At 37.0% G+C, this 21,667-nt stretch overlaps 1 protein-coding gene across 42 annotated transcripts in view; it reads left to right on the top strand.

The window, feature by feature from the left end:
- The window catches only part of MCTP1 (multiple C2 and transmembrane domain containing 1), a 537,796-nt gene that overhangs the window by 506,753 nt on the left and 9,376 nt on the right, over positions 1-21,667 (top strand). For 29 of the 42 annotated variants that reach the window (XM_021084540.2, XM_021084538.2, XM_021084534.2 and 26 more), the window contains 2 exons: positions 10,261-10,370; positions 14,836-14,945. In XM_021084540.2, coding sequence (XP_020940199.2) covers positions 10,261-10,370; positions 14,836-14,945 — 220 coding nt within the window. The remainder of the gene's footprint in view (positions 1-10,260; positions 10,371-14,835; positions 14,946-21,667) is intronic. The other 13 variants (XR_014838295.1, XR_014838291.1, XR_014838294.1 and 10 more) reach the window with 1 other exon arrangement.

Below are 21,667 nucleotides of genomic sequence, written 5' to 3'. Positions count from 1 at the left end.
AAACGTAAATGATTTTCATAACAAATCTATTCAAGGAGTTCCATGGTGGCCTAGTAGCTAAGAACTTGGCATTGACACTGCTGTGCCTCAGGTTATTGCTGTGGCTCAGGTTCAATCCCTAGCCCAGGAACTTCCACGTGCTGTGGGCACAGCGAAAAAGAAATTTATAACAAATCTTTTCAAGAAGACATCTTTGAGGGTCCCACACCTTTGTGTAAATGTTCTCATGTGTATATATAACAAAAGCAATCCTTTTTTAAAAATTAAGAACTATACTAGTAAGTAGACTAGCAATAAAACTAGTGCCATTTAAGATTAAATAATAAATTCTAGCCCTGATTCAGCCATGAGGCCTGGTAAAGAACAAATCCTGATTCTAATGGGAAGTGTTACTTGTATAAGCATTGACAGATAAAAATCATATGAGAAAAAGGCAGGCGCCTTGCATGAGTATGACTAACTTTGGCCTTAGAGGATGTCCAACTTTCAGCAGGCAGGGAATATGGTAAACAGATGAATTTACTCCTCATTTTTCAAATCCCATATCTCAAATGAGAACACATATGGCTGGAGGCACCAAGGGAGAGTGAGCCCAGATTGGGGTAGAAGTTTGAGTTGGGACGATAGACATCTGGTCTTCAGTTTCCTCATGTAGGCAATGAGAATAATAACATCCGTCACCCTTGTGTGACTGTTGCAAGGAAGATGATATGTGTAAGATAATCTGCTTATATTACATGACAAAGAAATGATATAAACATAATATTCCTTAGATATAGCAGAAATAAGGGAGAAAATTCTGTTATCCTTATAGAGATTTAATAAAATTTAGCATTTGAAGTTTTTTTTAATATTTCCTTTTCAGTCTCTTCAAATTGTTAATACCATTAATGCCTAATATGCACTGAGCACTAGCTGTGTTCCAGACATTTGTGGTAAATGCTTTTAATGGACTGTTTTAACTTTATAATGATTATCAAGGTAGATTCCCTTATTACCACCATTTTACAGATGAAGATAAGTAAGCTGTTCAAAACCATATAGCTCAGGAAATAATGGAGGTGGGATCTGAACCAGGATTGAAAACAAGCCAGTTAGGCAGGAACCTAGTTATCTTCCAAGGCTGTGGTCACCTAGAATAACAGAGTGCTCACAGCCTTCTCCAACTCAGTTGCCCTCCCAGCTTTACATTTGAACTGCAGTCAGATTTAAAAACACATTTGGAAATGAGACAGATGATTTCAAAAGAGGTTTTTAAATACTCACACAAGGGCACCCAACTTTTTCATTAGAAAGAAGTCGCCCGACTTTGCTCTTTGGATTCAGAAACAAGCCAGTGCATCTCTTCACTATTGTCACTCAAGCTTAAGGGACTGGATCCATAGAAAGGACCTGGAGAAATTCCATCCACCAACAGTGTCCTCAGATAAGCTTTCCAAAGGTCTGCCATGCACTAGCTCTTCCACACCCTTGTTCCCTTCTCTGTAAAATGGCTAATATGTTGCCAGAAGGGATTTTAGGACACACCTTATTTACCTTTTTTTTTCTTTAAATGAGGTCTAAGGACAGGCAGTGACTCTTCCTCAGCCACTGTACTCCAAGTGTGCCTTTACATTTTCAAAACCTTTCCACATTGTGTTCATTTTGACTTTGCAGAAAACCCTGTGAGGCATACCCTTATCTCAACCCTTGTACTGTCGTGGGTGAAAGTATACTCTTTGTCACTTATTTTTCCTGGCTGGTTACTTGGAAACAGCAGCCCCACAGCTTCTGTTGTGGCTTCTATCAAGGTTAGCCTAGAGCTAGGCCTATTGACCCTTTCACTTTCTACTTTCAGAGTCCATCTGAAAGTAGAGCTTCTCCTGGGACCAAAAGCCTGAAGATCATGTCTTCTGCAGAGCCTACTTCCTGCCTGCTGGCAAGGAGATCAAGTGAAAGGTTTTATACTGATATATAGTCCTAATCTTTCAAGAACTATCAGGGCACTTATAAGGAGTTTTGTTAAATCACGTGGGAAAGGGAGATTTGCAAGTCCCTTAGGGCTACATGATGAGTATTTGAGTAGTAAGAAATTGGCTCCAGGGAGTTCTCCCTCTCAACAGCAGGTTCATCTGAGTCTCCTGGGTGATTTCTGTAAGGTTCATCTTCATTTTTTCTTCGCCAAGCCCTTGGCATGCAGAAGTTCCCAGGCCAGGAATCAAAGCTGTGCCACAGCATAATCAGAGCCACAGAAGTGACAACACTGAGTCCTTAACGATTAGGCCACCAGGGAACTCCTACATTTATATTTAATAGAACATTAACATTCTATTTCTAGCCTTTTACAAATAATTGTTTTTCCTTAATGAGAACTTAACATGGGTAGTTAACAAGTTTTGTTTTTGCCTTGGCTTCAAGTCAGTTATTTTCATCCTTTTTTTTTTTTTTTTTTGCTTTGGCTGCACCTTGCAGCATGTGAAAATTCCCAGGCCAGGAACTGAACCTTCACCATAGCAGCAACCTGAGCTACTGCAGTGACCACACGAGATCCTTAACCTGATGTGCCACAAGGGAACTCCACGTTTTCATTTCCTATCCAAGATGTGGTCTTTCTCTTCCTTGTGTTCACTTCCAAGTTCTCTCATCTCCTCCCTGTCCTTCTTCCCTCCCCTTCTTTAGGTTTTCCTTTCCCTCAGCCTCCTTCTCCCTCTTTTTTTCTCCTTCTCCATTTTCTTTTTTTCTTCTTCCTTTTCTTTTCATTCCTCTCTTTCTCTTTCCTTCTTTCCCTTCCATTTTTTTCTTTCCTGGCTTTCATCATAACCTTAAGACTACTAACTGCTATTTTTAAATGCCTTTTGTTTATATTGCCTAGCCCAAGGGATATCTTTTTCCTAATTTGTGTTATTTTAAAATCACCTTTAAATTTACATGAAAAATGTGTAACATTAAACTATAGGGCAAGGCACAACTTAAGTGTGGTTAAAAACTGTACTGTCGAAAATGAGTACTGAATAATATAGTACCCAGAACAGAGGAAGCAAAAAATTAAGACAAGGCAAATGCTCATTCTGGGAAGAAAAAAAAAACAAAAAACAGGTGCCAGATTGGCAGAAGGGAAAAAAATCTCCTGTGTAACATTATAAATAATCTAATAATCTAGTATTTTCTAAAATGGAATCTGACAAATTAACACTAAGTCATCTGGGGCAAAACTAAATATGCATAAGAGGTTTCATGTATTTGGGAATTCTCTCTAATATTTCAAAATTTTGTCTTTAACATAGGCAATAGTAGATGAAAATAATTTGAATTCTCTTAATAAGGAATTATATCCTTAATTTCCCTACTACTATGACTACTACTAATAATAGACAGTTATTTGTAACAGGCATTGTACTAAGAGTTCTAGATGGCTTATCTTATTTAACTTAGTCCTTTTTGCAACCCTGAAATGTAAAAAATTTTTTTTGTCTTTTTTAGGGCCACATCTTTGGTATATGGAAGTTGCTGGTCTAGAGGACGAATAGGAACTGCAGCTGTTGGCCCACAGCCATGCTAGATGCAAGTCACATCTACAACCTACACTGTAGCTCACAGCAATGCTAGATCCTTAACCCACTGCCAGGATCAAACCCACATCCTCATGGATAATAGTTGTGTTTTTTCCACTGAGCCACAATGGGAATTCCCTGAAGAGTCATTTTCTATATCTGAAAAAGAAGGAATATTGGCACAGAGAAAACATTTCACCACTTAGATATATTATTGTATATTGGTATATCACTTGTATATTATTCAGTCTATACCTTGTGTCTAATATTTCCATAGGTTAAGGGTGTATCTCTGAGGGGAAGTCTGTTTTTCAGGGCATTTTACTGAGTGAACTAAGAAAGCTGTGCACCAACCCATCTTTAGCCTAAAAAATCAATCACGTGAAACATAAACAGAACACATTCTAAAAAGAATTATATACTTTGTGCCAGGTGAGGCTCAGTTTGCACACAGAAGAGCTGTAGCCAACAGTAAACTGTAACAATTATGACTCATAGCAAGTAATAATCTTACTGCTCACCTTTTGCCAGAGGCTACATAGTAATATTTTAAAGGAAAAGCAAAATTATGATCCAGGTTAGCTCTTTGGGGGTGCAGATCTGCATGCTTCCTCCATGAAATAATAAGTAAGGTAAACGTAAGCTTGATTTCCTGGGACAGTTCCATTTTATGCTCACCATGACGTAAGACTTAATAGCTCTCCCCCTTGATCCTCTTTAGATGCTCCCTCATCACATAAGTAAAATAACATTAATTTTATCACATTAATATCTTGAGCAAACTTATATTCTCCATACCTGCTGTGATCGATATAGTATAGGTTCCAATAGACTCATTTTATCTATCTATCTATCTATCTATCTATCTATCTATTTATTTATTTATTGTCTTTTTTCAGTGGCACCTGTGGCATGCGGAAGTTCCCAGGCTGGGGTCTAATTGGAGCTGTGGCCTATGCCACAGCCACAGCAACAGGGGATCTGAGCTGCCCCTGCAACCTACACCACAGCTCGAGGCGACACTAGATCCCTAACCCACTCGGCAAGGCCAGGGATAGAACCTGTGTCCTCAAAGATACTAGTCAGGTTCGTTAACCACTGAGCCACGAGGGGAACTTAGAACAATACGCTCATTGTTTATGATGTCAGCGGGGCTGACAATGACCTCTTTGGCATTGATGACCGGACAGGATGCAGGTGGATACAGCAGAATCTAGCCCCACAGGACCTGACCCTGACACTCTATCCCCTGATATCTGTCACTTTGGCTTCTTGTCCCCATTTGGAACAGAATCAGGGAATGGGGGCACTTGTCATTTTGGTTTGAAAGTTAACTAACAGGATTCTCCAAATATGTAAAGACTATATATTGATGCTTTAGGTTTTTAGATTTTCCTAAGTATCTCACAGCGAGGAAGCAGATATTTCTTTGGAGAAATCTAGTTAACTTTCTGTTTTCATACTTGATAGTAAAACAGATGAATATGAAAGAATCACTATATTTCAAGCTTATTGATATTTTGTGGACTATTTAAAATAACAAGATTTTAAAGAATTATATAGAATCATTAGAAAAACTTGTACAACATAAATCTCATATGTTTTCAGATTTACAGTTATAGCTCTTTTTTTATGGGTAATTTTTTTTTACATCTTCAAAAGAAACCTTAATAATGCATTAAAAAAAAAAAAGCAGTGTCACTTCCAAGCCTTTGGATGATTAACTACCCTGTGATATTTTTTTCATCCAAGCTGGTTTATAAAGGAAAGCAAAAACGACAATAAAAGAAATGTACCAATTTATTCTCTACTAATAAAGTATTGAACATTAGTGAAAAAAGTGTGAAATATTGGAATGCAACACAGAGCAATTCCATTACCCATTGCAGTTTGGGGTCATATACTGTATATAAAGAGTAATTACTTCATTGGTTGGAGACCACAGTGGAGGAATATAGAATTTGATGAAAGAGATTTTAACATAAAAATTTTATCCCAAAGCATTTACTTTTCAAAACTTTGTCACCATAACAGATCATTTTATTTTGGATTTCAGTGGCCAGGGTGAAGGGCTTGGAGCTTGGGCGGGAGTGCAAAAGAAAATTAAAAGTGAGATTTTTATGTTGTACATCTATAAATGTAATAAAATTCATTAAATAATTAAAAATTTTTTAAAACTCTTTAGGGCGTTCCTGTCGTGGCACAGTGGTTGACGAATCCGACTAGAGGCCATGGGGTTACGGGTTCGGTCCCTGCCCTTGCTCAGTGGGTTAAGGATCCAGCATTGCCGTGAGCTGTGGTGTAGGTTGCAGACACGGCTCGGATCCCGCGTTGCTGTGGCTCTGGCGTAGGCCAGTGGCTGCAGCTCCGATTGGACCCCTAGCCTGGGAACCTCCATATGCCGCAGGAGCGGCCCAAGAAATAGCTAAAAAAGACAAAAAAAAAAAACAAAAACAAAAACAAAAAACCTCTTTAGCCAGTAATCATACATCTGTACTTGGATTTAAAGCGTCTACTCATATTTCCCGCTGTGGCACAGTAGATTAAAAATCCAACTCTAGCAGCTCAGGACCCTATGGAGGGGTAGGTTCAGTCCTTGGATAGGGCAGTGTGTTAAAAGTTTCAGCATTGCTGTAGTGACATAGTTCGTAGCTGCAGCTTGGATTCAATCCCTGGCCCAGGAACTTCCATATGCTGCATATGTGGCCATTTAAAAAAAAAAAAAAAAAAAAGGTATCTACTAAAAATAGCCTTTGTAGATGCTTGAAATGGCACATTTTACTAACAAAGATCCCATGTTTAATATTTGCATACTGCATCATTTTAACATTATATCTGATGGTTTCTAACACATCTTCCCCTTCCCACCTTGAATCAAGTTTCTGGATTTCATTTTCTTGCTGCTCATGGTGTTTACAATAATAAGTTCCTACATGTTTGCAAGTCTTTTCTTCTTGTTGATGTCACAGGGATTCTGGGTAGGAACGGGATGCTTCCTGGGTAGAATGGGAAGGTCCCACAGTATATTGTGCAGAGAACACTCTGGAGTTGGCCGGTCAGAGCCCTAATCCAAGCTCTGCCACTTTTCTGTGAGCTCAGTTTTCTCTTCTGTAAAATGGAAAAAAAAAATCTACGTTGTAGGGTGATTATGAAGATTGAATGAACTATGTGAAAGTACTTGATGGTGATTAGTGAATGTCTGTTTACATGTTACTTTTTTTTTTTTTTTTTTTTTTTTTTGTCTTTGTTGCTATTTCTTGGGCCGCTCCCGCGGCATATGGAGGTTCCCAGGCTAGGGGTCGAATCGGAGCTGCAGCCACCGGCCTACGCCAGAGCCACAGCAACGCGGGATCCGAGCCACATCTGCAACCTACACCACAGCTCACGGCAACGCCGGATCGTTAACCCACTGAGCAAGGGCAGGGACCGAACCCGCAACCTCATGGTTCCTAGTCGGATTCGTTAACCACTGCGCCACGACGGGAACTCCACATGTTACTTCTTTCTAAAAATAATTTAGAATACAAAAAATGCATTAAGAAAAAATAGGTAAACCTGGTAAAATCCTGCCTACTGAGTACCAGTGAATTTATGTCTTCTATGTATGTTATTTTAATAATAATAATATTGGAGAAAATGAGGGAATTACTCTGATTATAAATTAAAATATATTAATTGCAAAGGATTTGAATATTACAGGAAAGTATGGGGAAGGTAAATATTCATTACCTTTAATATTTCGACACATCCCTTTCATCTTTTTTCCAACCTACCCATTTTAAAAAAGTTAAGATTATATTCCATATCATATTTATTCCCCATTCTTTTCAATTTCTGTTGGATCATAAGCATTTTCACTGTCTTTAAGCCATATTTTATGATTTTCTAAAGTCTGTCATTCATATATAACATAATTAATTCTACACAACATGCTAGTGATTTTTCTCTTTGTTACTATAAACAAAACTGAAAGGAAGATTGTTTCAGATGTTTATTGACTCTATTGGAAATCCCATCCCTTTTTTGTTATATTTGTTGCATTTTTTCCAACTTAGCCTTTTAAAGTTATAGACTTTTGACATAATGTTTTGAATTTTATGTAACTTTTGCTATCAATTATTTTCCTCTGTGATTTTTTTACTGCTTGTATGTTTAGAAAGTTCTTTCCTATTCCAAGGTCAGTAAATAACTTATATGCTGTTTTTATAATTCATGTTTAACTTTTTGTTTTTAAATTAATCTAGAGTTTATTTGGGGCATCTCAATTTGAGGTAGATACTGGGATAGATTTGAGCTGTCTCAAATAGGTTTGAGAATCTATTAAGGTAGGATTTAACGTAATTTTGCCCAAGAAGTTAAAACAATCATCCAGTTACATAATACTTCCTTCTTTATGACAGATTTATGGCGGTGCTTTATCATACAACAATCTCTCTTTCAGAGTTCATCTTTCTTATTTTAATTACTTAAATATCTGCTGCAATAAATGCTTTCTCATTATTTCTCTTTTGCAGACATTTCTTGGCTATAGGTACTGATTTATTCTTCCAAACAAATTTTAAAAACACTTTATCAAATTCTCCTCATTTCACTTCACTCCAGACACATTAGGATTTGCTTAAAATTGCATTAAACCTTCATGTTCAACTGAAATAAAAAAGGAATACATTCTATTAATATTAAGTATTCCAATGCAAAAAGGCAGTATCTCTAATTTTTTAATATAGGTTCAGTGCATTTCTTATTGGTATAGCAGAGTATTTTATATATTTTATAGCAGTTGTGAAAAAAAATATTTTTCACATCATAATTTCAAACTGGCAAGACATTATTCTCAGTGAAGTTTCATTGTATGACTAGCATGCTTTCGACTCCAACTTGATTTATTCTGCATGTAGAAAAAGTATTGATAAGAGCACTTTACTTCATAGACATAAATGAACTTAGCTGGTGCTTGAGAACACTGAAGGCCATGGAGAGCATTCGAGCAGACCAGTTTTGTAATTATGAAAGGAACTAGAAGGAGCCACTGGTTATCCATTTTATTCTACAATGTACAATTGCATAGGTGAAATTAATGCATTTTGTTTCATTACTGGGGTAGGAAAACAGACCAGCAATTGATGCACCCATGTCTGTAATGACAAGTGAAGGGTGACTTTTGAAGATAGTGGGGACTCTGAGAGTGTGTAATTGTTCCCTATACTTGGAGCCTCATGCATCTCATCTACCTCATTGCCTGACAGTCCGTTTTGGCATAAGCAAGATGAATAATGTAGACAATCTCTCCTATGGGAATTAAATTTAAAATGAAAGCTCTAAGTAACTGGTATCTAAAGATCATGTTATAAAGCTGGCATCCATATCCTCTGTCCCATGGTACCCTGTTGTCCTTGGAGGCTGCACATACACCTGTCATTCATTTGCCCTCGGTTTCTAAGGTGGCAGGATGCCAGCCCCAGCCAAGTGTTCACAGTGCAAAGTGCTTTAGACTCTTCTAAAATGAAAGTCAGTATGTAAATGTGCAACATGACGACATTATTATTCTAGCTTCCTGGCTGCTTTCAGCAAGCTCTGACTGCCACATGAGGTCTCAAGTGTTCTGGCACAGTGTGCAAGTGTTCAAAAGAAGTTAAAGTAATGAAATTGGATCTACATTTCCATAGAGATTCAAGCTGGCATGGAGGATTGGAGTCATGGGTTGGATGGTCTCCACCAAACAGCCTAGGCAAGTGCCTGTGATGCCAGGCTACTAAGCAGAATTTTCAATCGTGAAAGGCCACCACTATTTCTTCCCCCGGGTCTAAAATTACAAAATGTGCATATTTCCCCTAGGCTCCCACCAATCTGTGGGTGCTTTATGCTCAATCCTCACTCACCCATTTCCTGGAGCACACCAGCTTTGCTTAAATCCATCACATGTCTTAAAACGACGAATTAAGTACAGAGACAGGGGGAAATGTTTAGTTAGAACCCTGACTCTTATATCATGAAAAACATGACTGTTGTTCTTAAGAGGGGGGCCAGGCTTATTATGTATCTGATCTACCTAAGGGAGTGTCACTTTCCGGATTTCAGTTGATCCTGTTATTTATTTTTTCTGCAGTTTTCATTGCTCCCACGTCTTCTCATTTGCACCCAGAATTCCCTGTTGTTAAAATATCTGGAGCCAAGACCAAACCTAGGTCTATGGGTGCTGGAGCCAAGAAACTGGGTCTGCTAAATATCAAGTCATGGTGGGTCCGGGGTCAGCACAGATTTCAGATTTGGTCATTCTGAGACCTGACCTCTTTCTCATACCTTTACACTCCCCTCCCTCCAGCTGAAGTTTCTGGTCATCAGGGCAAGAGCAACAGAATCCAAGTCTTATGCTTTGCAGCCACCTTTATATACTAGCACAGGGCTGTCATGCTGGGGACTCTTCCTCCTCCACCTCCCTTCATATCCTGAAATTTTCATGGGCTCCATGTATCTATTTATACATATATGTATATTGTCCTTGGAGGCTGCACACCACCTGTCATTCACTTGCCCTCGGTTTCTAAGGTGGCAGGTTGCCAGCCCCAGCCACGTGTTCACAGTGCAAAGTGCATATATATATATATATATATATGCAAAATGAAGTTTATTTAAGTTGAAAGATGTAAGAGTGGGACAATTGAAAGAATTCAAGCACTGAAGAAAACTTTTACTCACATAGAAACTCTCTCTCTTTTTTATTGTATTTTAGGACAGTGAAAAAAAGGGATTTATAAATAAAATCTATGCCATCCAGGAGGTATGTATCAGTGTCCAGAACATCCTAGATGAAGTCGCTTCCTTTGGCGAAAGGATAAAGAAGTGAGTGATGCTGACATGTGAGCGCTGGCCTTTTTTGGGACAGTGTCCATTTGTTTCTCAGAGGGTGAAATGCCACATTCTTTCTGGCAGGGGACACTCCTTCTGGGTGATCTATCGCTCGGTTTCATCATTATTTACTTTGTTTCTGCCAGTCTTTGGTTTTATGAAAGTTCTGTCAATTTCCTTCTTGAAATTGAGAACATATTGGTTGGAAAGAAGTCATACTTGTAGCTTTGAAGAAATAACACCGTCCTAAATTTTAGCACATTTTCACAGTGAGATTTTGTTCTTACACAGAATATAAAATTGTGATAGAAAAAAAAAAAAAAAAACAAGGCTAAATGAGGATTTCAGGTAATCAAGACATACCTGCATTTTATTATTGGCCGAGTTCTAGGAGTTCTATTTTCCTCAAGTTACTCTAAATTTTTTTAAAAAATCATATAGAGCACCCTGCAAAAATATTCTTTCAATTTTGTGTATTTAAGTATGTGAGCTTAGAATTATAGATGAAATAAACTAATGGTTTTTCATTTAGAAAGTAAACATAATTTTTAAAATTAAAAAGAACCTTTGGGAGTTTCTGTTGTGGCTCAGCTGATTAAGAACCCAACACAGTGTCTTTGAGTATGCAGGTTCAATCCCCGGCCTGGCTCGGTGGGTAAGGGCTCCAGCGTTGCTGTGGCTGTGGCATAGGCGGCAGCTGCAGCTCAGATTTGACCCCTAGCTGAGGAACTTCCATATGCTGTGGGTGTGGCTGTAAAAAGAAAAGAAAAAAAAAAAAAAGAACTGTTAACATTTTTTTTCAAGAACTTAATTTTATTTATTTATTTATTTTGCTTTTTTTAGGGCTGCACCCATGGCATACGGAAGTTCCCAGGCTAGGGGTCAAATCGGAGGTATAGCTGCTGGAATACTTCACATTTTTAAACAAGGAAATACAGCTTCATTGGGAGCTAATGTAAAATTAGGAAACTAATATTAAATGAGTTTTACCTCACATTGTTTTATTTACTAATATATTTTTTAAAACAACTGTTTAATTATAAAAACAGTAAGGTGGATTTATAATTAATTATCAGTCAAAAATATACTATGTTCCCATACTATTACAGTATGTGAAAATTGGCCTGCATAATGATTTCTAAATGGCCTGTTCAAGACCATTTATATCTGGATAAGCCTACATTTTGCTAGTTTGATCTATCTATTCATTGTTTATTATTTATAACCCAAAGTGTTCTGCAGATTTGGGTCCTTGGGCATACACAGAAATTGAAAGAGTAAATTATTTAAACTAAAGGTGCGAGTCATTCATCTGGTGCCTTTCATGTTTCAAGGGATAATGCATTTTATTTTGTATAATTTTTTGTTTAATACATTTCCACATATGCATAGGTGCTGAGTTTCCACTTTCTTATATTATAGAACAGCCTCCCTCTCACTCCCAAATGTGCCTTGAAGCAACATTCAGTCTCAGACTTTTAAAGACTGATTTCTACATCTTTTCTTCTTCTCCATGTTATTTCTGTCTTTAAGAATGTTCTCTTGTTCTCTTCAAATTATCCAACGGAGGCACAGTGTGAAGTCCTAAATGGGTCATTTCCCTATTAAATGTTGTCCTTTCTCTGAGGTACATTGTGTGTTGATACATAATGGAAACATCTTGTTGATACCAGAAGACTCTGGGTCAGCTCTGAGGTCAGGTTCATGAATGCCTGAAGGGGAGAGGCTTCCTCTTAACTTTGGGTGGTAGACCTCAGAACAGGTGCTTGGCTGGAAAACATGGTCAGTTGAAGAACATGACCAGATCCTAGCTGTGGACCAGACTTAGGGAAAACTGAGTTTTGTAGAACTTTCTAAGGTATTGACAGAGGTGCAGGCATAGGCTGCCATAGAGGACTGACTATAGCATAGGATCCAATGAGTCTTATAAGAATTATCTTTTTCTGCACAGTAATCTTTTGAATACTAAAGACGGGAAACTCCCCAGGGGTCACATGGGGTAAAATGCATCTATCCAGAGAGCAGATTCAGAAGCAATCTTTAAGTTCAAAATGAAAACCTCCATAATTACATCTTGTTTCTAAATAGTCATTCCAGAACTTTCTTGGATTGCATCTCTTTTCGGGGGGTGAGATCAGATTTTAGATTTAGATTTCATAATGCACTGTGGAAATAGTAAAGGGCGGCCTTTTTCTTCCCTGACGTTAGCTACACTGTTATTCTTTGCCTTTTATCCTTCCAAGAAAAGTGAGGGGCTCACAGAGTGCTTGAGTGAGGCTGCCTACAAAGAGGGTTTTCTGAGTGAAGAGCCAGTGCTCTTGCACATGGTGGCTGGGAGCTGAGCCCTAGGAAAGCAAGCAGACCCTTAGCCTTCTGCTCTCCCCGCAAGCAGGCAAAAGCCAGGGAAGGACACGTGTCAGTGAAGGAGGGTTGGCGTGATACTTCACCTGGTGACAATTTTGGGACACTTACTCTGGCCATAGCAGGAAAAAAAACATGAAAAGCCAGACCCCCAAGAGTTACTAAAAAACGAGATGACCAGATTGATCCAACTTTGACCTCTTTTACTAGAAAAAAAAAAAAAGGAATTTTAAGGAAACATTTGACCTGATAAGAGACAAAAAGCAAACCGTATCCTACATAGCTAAGGAATAATTTTTAAGTGTTATTATGAAGGGCCATGCGTGAGAAAATCTCTTGACAGACATCCTTTATTGGATCATAAACTTGCCAGGAAAACCCTACTGCAAGTGAATATAGCACCCATTACCAGGAAATCAGAAGAAATAAAAAATGCTAACATTTATCCATATCACATACAATTTCATAATTTCTTGAAGTGTGTTTGAAGCCTTTCTCACAGCTTTATAAGAAGAAATGCTAAGGAGTTCCCTGCTGGCTCACTGGATTAAGGATCCAGCATTGTCACTGCTGTGGCTCGGGTCGTTCCTGGGTTGCAGGTTCAGTCCCTGGTCGAGGAATATCTGCATGCTCTGGGTGCAGCCAAAAAAAAAAGAAGAGGAGGAAGAACTGCCATACTTTAGACTCCTAGAGTGTAATAGTTCTAATAACATCACTTTGATTCACATAAACATGTTGCCATCACTACCAGCCTTCCTTGAAATAATAAAAGCTGTCCACCTTTTATAGAGGAGAGTCGATGCTTAGAGAGGCCAACCATCTAAAGTCACATAGCAGAATCTAGGCTTTGAACACAATTTTGCTACCTTCTTTAGTTTTTGCATTAAATTATGCTAAGGAGTCACCCAACAAGATGTGCTAGTTCCTTTTAGGTGTTAAAACATTGAGGCAATGGTTTGCCTATAAATGGAGATATGGTTATATACCCAACCTCGAAGTCTCCATGCAGTGGTTCTGCTTACTTTATCATTTATCATCATTTATCATGTCACTCTCTTTTCAAAACTACAAGATTTTCTACATTACAGCCTAAAACTATCCCAGTATTTCCATGTTCCTTTTTCCTGATTTTCTACATCAACTCTTCTGTTTTGATGTTTCCTTTCTTTCTTTTTGTCCCATTAAATTCCTTCCCAAATCCTTAATACTACCTTTTTTGTAACTTCCTCTCCTTCTGTTCATTGATCCCGATTTTATTATTTATTCTGATGTTATCTCACTGTCAAAACTTGTCTTGCTGCTTTCTCCAACCCTCTGCCTTATCTTTCGCCAGCAGTGTGGCTACCATGTAGATGCATCAGCCAGACTCTGCTATAACTCACTTTTTCAAGCTTACACTCCTCTTTCAGTCTTTCCAACAAACCCACTATATGCCATGTGCTCCTTTGCTAGAAACAAGATAGGGAGAAGAGTAGGCAGCGATGAATTCATTTCTTAATTTTCTGTGTGTTTCTGGGGAGAAGGGCAACGATGGTAGGTGAATTTTTACCAAGTTCCCTCTTGACTTCTAGTTCCATTTCAAACATAGCTAAAGTGAGAAGGGAGTATTCCTCTATGGATTTCTAAAATTTGGAGGATTGGCACAACAGTGCGAGATTTAGGTCTATGGTTAATTGCTGGCAACATTTTATTTCCTGTGTGGGGAGTCTTGTTCATAGAAGAAAGAATGGTAAGCCCAGGGGCATTCTCCTCTATGAAAATTTGGAGAAAACAAGATTGACTACTAGTTTTAGAGTAGGAAATCATTTTTAAACTGCAGGGAGTCACCCTGCTAGTGCAAGGAATTTAGATCTAGATCACCTGGGACAATCTGGAGGGGTGGTAGCAACACCCTTCATCTGGGCCCTGTGTTATGGAGCTGAGCAAATGATGACTAACCTGTGTCCTCTGATGGCCTATTGCAATGGCATCTCTTTCAGAGAGAGAGTCTTTACTAGATCCTTAGTCCAGATTTTGACCTAGAATCACACTTATTTTAATCTTTGTTTGGAAAAAGCATAAAGTGCTTAGATTGCTGATGTGTTAATTTCTCTTGCAGTACTTTCAACTGGACTGTCCCATTCTTAAGCTGGCTGGCCATTGTAGCCCTCTGTGCATTCACAGTCATCCTGTACTTCATTCCACTGAGATACATTGTCCTTGTCTGGGGTAAGTAAAGCTGTTTTTTGTTCTTTCTTTCTTTCTTTCTTTCTTTCTTTTTTAAACCGTCATAGCTGCTAAGAACAAACTATTTTTAACGGAAGAGTTATACTGTCAGTAGTTCTCCGTATTTATGGTCATGAAGCTATTCCATGATGAAAAGAGACAGGTCAGTTACAAATCACAAGAGTATAAAGATTTAGGTCTACCTGCAAAATGCATTTTTCTTATCTGGCACCATAGGCTCCATCATACTATAAACATGTAGTTGTGCAGATTCTTCATATATCAAAGTGTAGCTTTGTCTAGATATCACTCTGATTTATTTTCACCACTTATACGTAAACAGAGGCATTTCGATCCATATGGTGCATTTAGGACAATATGCTTTTGTGCTGTGGTACTTTATCTTGTGGAAGTGTCTGTAAACATAGGACTACATATGGCTCCTTGTTTAAGAGGTCACCTTTAGGAAGCAGGAAAAAGGGTCCTTGGCCTTGGCAGGCTGCCTGGGAGCAAAAAAAAAAACAAAACAAAAAACACCCCTACTTTTATGTGTACTGAACAAGATGCTTTTGCAAAAAACACACTTTAAAGGTGATATTTTGGGATCCTAATTTTTAATGCAGTTATGCTGCATGTTAACCATTCTTGTGTACCTGGATTCTATTTAGATGGTCCTGTCAGCATTCTTTATAATTTGGAGTTGAGTGGTTTTTTTTTTTTTGTTTGTTTGTTTGGTTTTTTTTTTTGTCCCTTATCTGATAAAATTCTTTGTTTGGAAAACTCAATTTTCACTCTCCAAGATCATCTAACATATATGACTACATTAATGACATGTATCAACAAGACTGGGTAGAAAAATTCTCTACTTGCCCTTGGCCAGCATACACCTAAGGTTGCTAAACTTTGAGAAAAACGCAAAAAGCCGAAATGGGTCTTCACTTTAGAAGTGCTTATATTGGAGGCAAAAAGATGAAAAGGAATGTCTTGTTCTTTTCTTTTTAAGGCTTTTAAAGAAATATGCTGGAACAAAATGAAAAGGGGTCTGATGTCTCCAAGCCCTCCAGTTTGAAAATCTCTGTCTCTCTGTTCTTTTTAGCTTCTCCTGTCATACTTTGAGCAAGCCCTTTGCCCCTTATCATCAGTGTCATCACCTTTACATCTTGGGTAGGGAGTAGAGGATAAAGGGAAGGGTGATTATGTTTTCCCGTCTTAATTTCTAAATTTAAAGAAACAGTTTCAAGTAAGACTGTTTTTATTATATGAAGGACAAGGCATTTCCATCATGTTCTTGTGTTCTTACTGTGTGTTCAAGCCATCATCTTTCATTCCTTCCTCTGATATTTAAAACAGATGCTGTTTTATTGAAGAAATTAGGGTAGGGCGTTAGGTGTGGTAGTTTATTACCTCTAACCTGCTCAGGGTCAGACTTGCCATCTCAGTTGGGATAGGTGGGGAAATTCTGGTTTCGTTTCTCCAGGTTTTCAGAAACCAGAGCCCAGGGCAGACATCTGGTTATATAACCTGGGGTGGCCTCACTGGCAAGCTGTCTTAAATGTAATTTTCAGAGAATGTGTTTGGGTCTCTTGTTTCATCAAATAAAATAAAACAAAGAACAGTATTCCTTTAGTGGCAGGTGATTGCTGAAATATTAAACAGAAACTTAAGACATGGGTCTCACGTGGGGAGACAGGGACCAAAATTGTAATTGCATTAGTTTATTCTGCTGCACTCCCTGAAGAAGAGCCAAGATGCTCTAGTTTGTGACCCAGTTTTTACCCGTCTGTTGATATCATTAAAACCTGTTTATTTATGTACTTTTATGTGAATATGCTTGGTAATTTATTAACTGCAATATAAATTTGGAACAGTAGACTTTTCCAATTGAAATTCTACATTATATATACACCATAGAATATGTAGAACAGATACTTTTAGTTTTATATATATATTGACATTTCTCCCTCATTAAATTTTGTAGGTTTGTTTTTGTTTTTGTACAATACCTACAAATTCACCTGTATTTGTCCCTCATCCATATCTGCTCTTCAGGTAAAGTAGAGGAGTCACTGTTGAATAATTTAGTTAGGGTAGATATGGCTCATCTTTAATGGTTCTTGGCCGCTGTAATCCAAGAAGTGATCCAAGTAAGTCAATCAAGGCAGCATCTTTTGCAAGCATTAAATTTAAATTTCTTGTAATTTAAAAGGAAAATTGGCTTCTAAAAATCTCATTGCCAGAGATGTAGAAATGGAAACATTTCTTGTGATGAGAACGTTTAAGATCTGCTCTCTTAGAACTTTCAAATTTGCGATACAGTATTATTAGCTATAGTCATCATGCTGTATATTACAACCTCTTGACTTATACCTGGAAATTTATACCTTTTGACTCCCTCACCTACCTCCCATTCCCCTGCCTCTGATAACCATCAATCTGTTCTCTTTATCTCTGAGCTTGTTTTGTTTTTTTTAGATTCCATAAGTAAGTGAAGTTGTACAATATTTACCATTCTCTGTCTGATTTAATTCACTTAGCATAATCAATGCATCAGGGTCAACCCATGTTATCACAAATGGCAAGATTTCAGGTTTTTTATGGTTGAATAATATTCCATTGCACTTAGGTGTATCAGAACATCTTTATCCATTCATCTATCAATGGAAACTTAGGTTGTTACCACGTCTTGGCTATTATTAATAATGCTGAATAAACATGGGGGTGCACATATCTTTTTGAATTCATGTTTTTTCCCTTTGGATAAATACCCCAAAGTTAAAGAATCATAGCGGTAGTTCTATTTTTAATTTTTTGAAGACCTCCATATTTTTTTCCAGAGTGGTTGCACTGATTTACATTTCTCCCCACAGTACACAAGGGTTCCCTTTCTCCACATCCTTCCCAACATTTGTCACTGGTAGACTTTTTGGTAATATACCCAATCTGATAGGTGTGAGGTGGTATCTCATTGTTGGGTTTTTTATTAATTTTTTATTCTGGAGTATAGTTTATTTACAGTGTGTTTCAGGTGTATAGCAAAGTGATTCAGTTATACATATATCCATTCTTTTTCACATTATTTTCCAATACAGGTTATTATAGAATATTGAGTAGAGTTCCCTGTACTCTAAGTAGGTCCTTGTTGATTATCTATTTTATATATAGTAGTGTGTATATATTAACCCCAAACTCTCAGTTTATCCCTACCCTCTCCATGTTTCCCTTTTAATAAGTTTGTTTTTGAAATCTGTGTTTTTTTCTGTTTTATACATAAGTTATTTTGTATCATTTTTTACTAGATTCCACATGTAAGTGATATATATTTGTCTTTCTCAGTCTTACTTCACTCAGTTGATAATCTCTAGGTCTATTCATGTTGCTACAAATGGCATTATTTTATTCTTTTTTATGGCTGAGTAATATTCCATTGAATGTATGTACCACATCTTTTTTTTAATTTAATTTTATTGGGGTATAGTTGACTTACAATGTTGTATTCATTTCAGGTATATAGCAAAGTGAATCAGTCATACATACAAATATACCTAGTCATTGTCCCATATAGGTTATTATACACTATTGAGTAGATTTTCCCATGCTATACAGTAAGTTCTCATTAATCATTTATTTTATACAGTAGTGTGTATATATGTTATTCTCATCCTCCCAATTCTTCCCTCCCCCCAACAGTTTCACCTGTGGTAACCATAAGATTGGTTTTGAAATCTGTGAGTTTGTTTCTTTTTTATAAATGTTCTTTTGTATCACTTTTTATTAGAGTCCACATATAAATGATAACATATATTTGTCTTTCTCTGTTGACTTGACTTCACTCAGTACGATAATCTCTAGGTCCATCCATGTTGCTGCAAATATCATTATTTTCATTTTTATGGCTAATACACACATACACACAAACACACAAAGAAGATATATACCGCATCTTCTTTATCCAGTCCTCTGCTGATGGACATCTAGGTTGCATCCATATCTTAGATACTGTAAATAGTGATGCAGTGAACATTGGGGTGCCGGTATCTTTTCTTGTTAAGATTTCCTCCAGATATATACCCAGGAGTGGGGTTGCTGGATGATATGGTAGTTCTATTTTTAGTTTTTCAAGGAACCTCCATACTGTTCCCCATAGTGGTTGTACTAATTTACATTCCCACCAACAGTGTAAGAGGGTTCCCTTTTCTCCACTCCCTCTCCAGCATATATTGTTTGTAGAGTTGGGTGATGGCCATTCTGACCAGTGTGAGGTGATACCTTATTGTAGTTTTGATTTACATTTCTCTAATAATTAGTGATGTTGAGCATCTTTTTTGCATATATTTTTGGGCCATCTCTCTGTCTTCTATGCAGAAATGTCTGTTTATATCTTCTGATTTTTTTTAATTGGGTTGATTTTTTGGTATAAAGCTGCATGAGTTGTTTGTATATTTTAAAGATTAATCCCTTGTCAGTTGTTTCATTTGTAAATACTTTCTCCCTTTCTGTGGGCTGTCTTTTCATTTTGTTTATGGTTTCTTTTGCTATGCAAAAGCTTTTACATTAGGCCCATTTGTATGTTTTTATTTTTATTATTTTGTTTTATTATTTTATTACTCTAGGAGGTGTATCAAAAAAGTTATTGCTGTAGTTTATGTCAAAGAATGTTGCGCCTATGTTTTCCTCTAGGAGTTTTATAGTATTTAACATTTAAGTTTTTAATCTATTTTGAGTTTGTTTTTGTGTATGGTGTAAAAGAATGTTCTAATTTCATTCTTTTACATGTAGCTGTCTAGTTTTCCCAGCACCATTTATTGAAGAGACTGTCTTTTCTTCATTGTACATTCTTGCCTACTTTGCCATAGATTAGTTGACCATAGATGTGTGGGTTTACTTCTGGGCTTTCTATCCCGTTCCATTGATCTATATTTCTGTTTTTGTGCCAGCACCATACTGTTTTGATGACTGTAGGTTTGTAGCATAGTCTGAAGTCAGAGAGTGTGATTCCTCTGCCTCTGTTTTTCTCTCTTAGGATTGCTTATTTGGGGTCTTTGTGTTTCCACAGAAATTTAAAATTTAATTTTTCTGTTCTTGTTCTGTGAAAAATGCCATTGGTAATTTGATAGGGATTGCACTGAGTCTGTAGATTGCCTTGGGTAGTACAGTCATTTTGACAGTATTGTTTCTTCCAATCCAAGAACATGGTTTATCTTTCCATCTGTTTGTGTCATCTTCAATTTCTTTCATCAGCATCTTATACTTTTCAGAGTACAGGTCTTTTGCCTCCTTAGGAAGATTTATTCCTAGGTATTTTACTTTTTGATGCAATGGTAAATAGGATTTTTCCTTAATTTCTCCTTCTGATCATTCACTGCCGGTATACAGGAATGCAAGAGATTTCTGTGTATTAATTTTGTATCCTGCAGCTTTACCAAATCTGTTGATAAGCTCTAGTGGTTTTCTGGTAGCATCTTTAGGATTTTTTATGCATAGTACCTTGTCATCTGTGAACAATGACAGTTTTACTTCTTCCTTTCCAATTTTAATTGTTTTAAAGTCTATTTGTCTGATATGAATGTAGCTTTCCTAGCTTTCTTCTGGTGTCTGTTTTCATGGAATATCTTTTTCTATCCATTCATTTTTAATCTATGTCCTTACATCTGACTTGAATCTTTCACCAGGCAGCATTATAGAAGGTTTTTTTTTTTTTTTTTTTTTTTTTTTTTTTAAATCCATTCAGCCACTCTATGTATTTGATTGGAGAATTTAGTTCATTTAAATACAAAGTAATTATTTGTAAGTGTATACTCATTGTCATTTCATTAATTATTTTCTGGCTGTTTTGTATTTCCTCTCTGTTCTTCTTTTGCTTTTGAAGACTTTCATTTGTAGTTTGATGACTTTCATTAGTCATATACTTAGATTTCATTATCTGGTGTCTATCTATTATAGGTTTTTGCTTGTGGTTACCATGAGACTTACGTATAATAACATAAGTTTGCATTTGAAAGCTCCAGGTTTTTACTCTATTCCATCTGCTTCATGTTTTTGATGTCATATTTTACATCTTTTTATATTGTGTATCACTTAAATCATTATTTTGGTTATAGTTTACTATAACTATTGTTTAAACTTCATACTAGATTTATAAGTAATTAATACACTACATTTACTATCTATTTAACTTTACTAGTGACATTAATGTGTTTTCTTACTGTTCATATCACCCTTTCTTTTTGGTTTAAAGAAGTCCCTTTAATATCTATCATAAAGCCAGTTCAGTGATGATTAACTCTTTTAGCTTTTGCTTGTTTGGAAAGCTCCTTCTCTCTTTTTTAGTTCTGAAGAATTACTTAGCTGGGTAGAGTATTCTTGTTCGCAAGTTTTTTTGTTCAGCACTTTGAATATATTATGCCACTCCTTTCTAGTCTGCAGTTTCTCCCAAAAAATCTGTGCTCATAGTTTTGGGGTTTTTTTGGGGGGGTGGTGGTTTCTTGTACAAAACAAATACTTAATCATTTGATGCTTTTAAGATTCTCTCCTTGGGAGTTCCCATTGTGGTGCAGTGGAAACAAATCTGACTAGTACCCATGAGGACACAGATTTGATCCCTGGCCTAGCTCAGTGGGTTAAGAATCTGGCGTTGCTGTGAGAGATGGTGTAGGTTGCAGGCATGGCCTTATTCCCACGTTGTTGTGGTTGTGGCATAGGCTGGCAGCTGCAGCTCTTGATTCAAC

Source organism: Sus scrofa, chromosome 2 (assembly GCF_054392235.1).
Source record: "Sus scrofa isolate SSC_HxYL_T2T_F1_AM1 chromosome 2, Sscrofa_HxYL_maternal_Yorkshire_Landrace_v2.0, whole genome shotgun sequence".
Classification (NCBI taxonomy): Eukaryota; Metazoa; Chordata; class Mammalia; order Artiodactyla; family Suidae; genus Sus; species Sus scrofa.
Note: the sequence above shows the minus strand (reverse complement) of the source record. Positions and strands in the feature narration are given on the sequence as shown.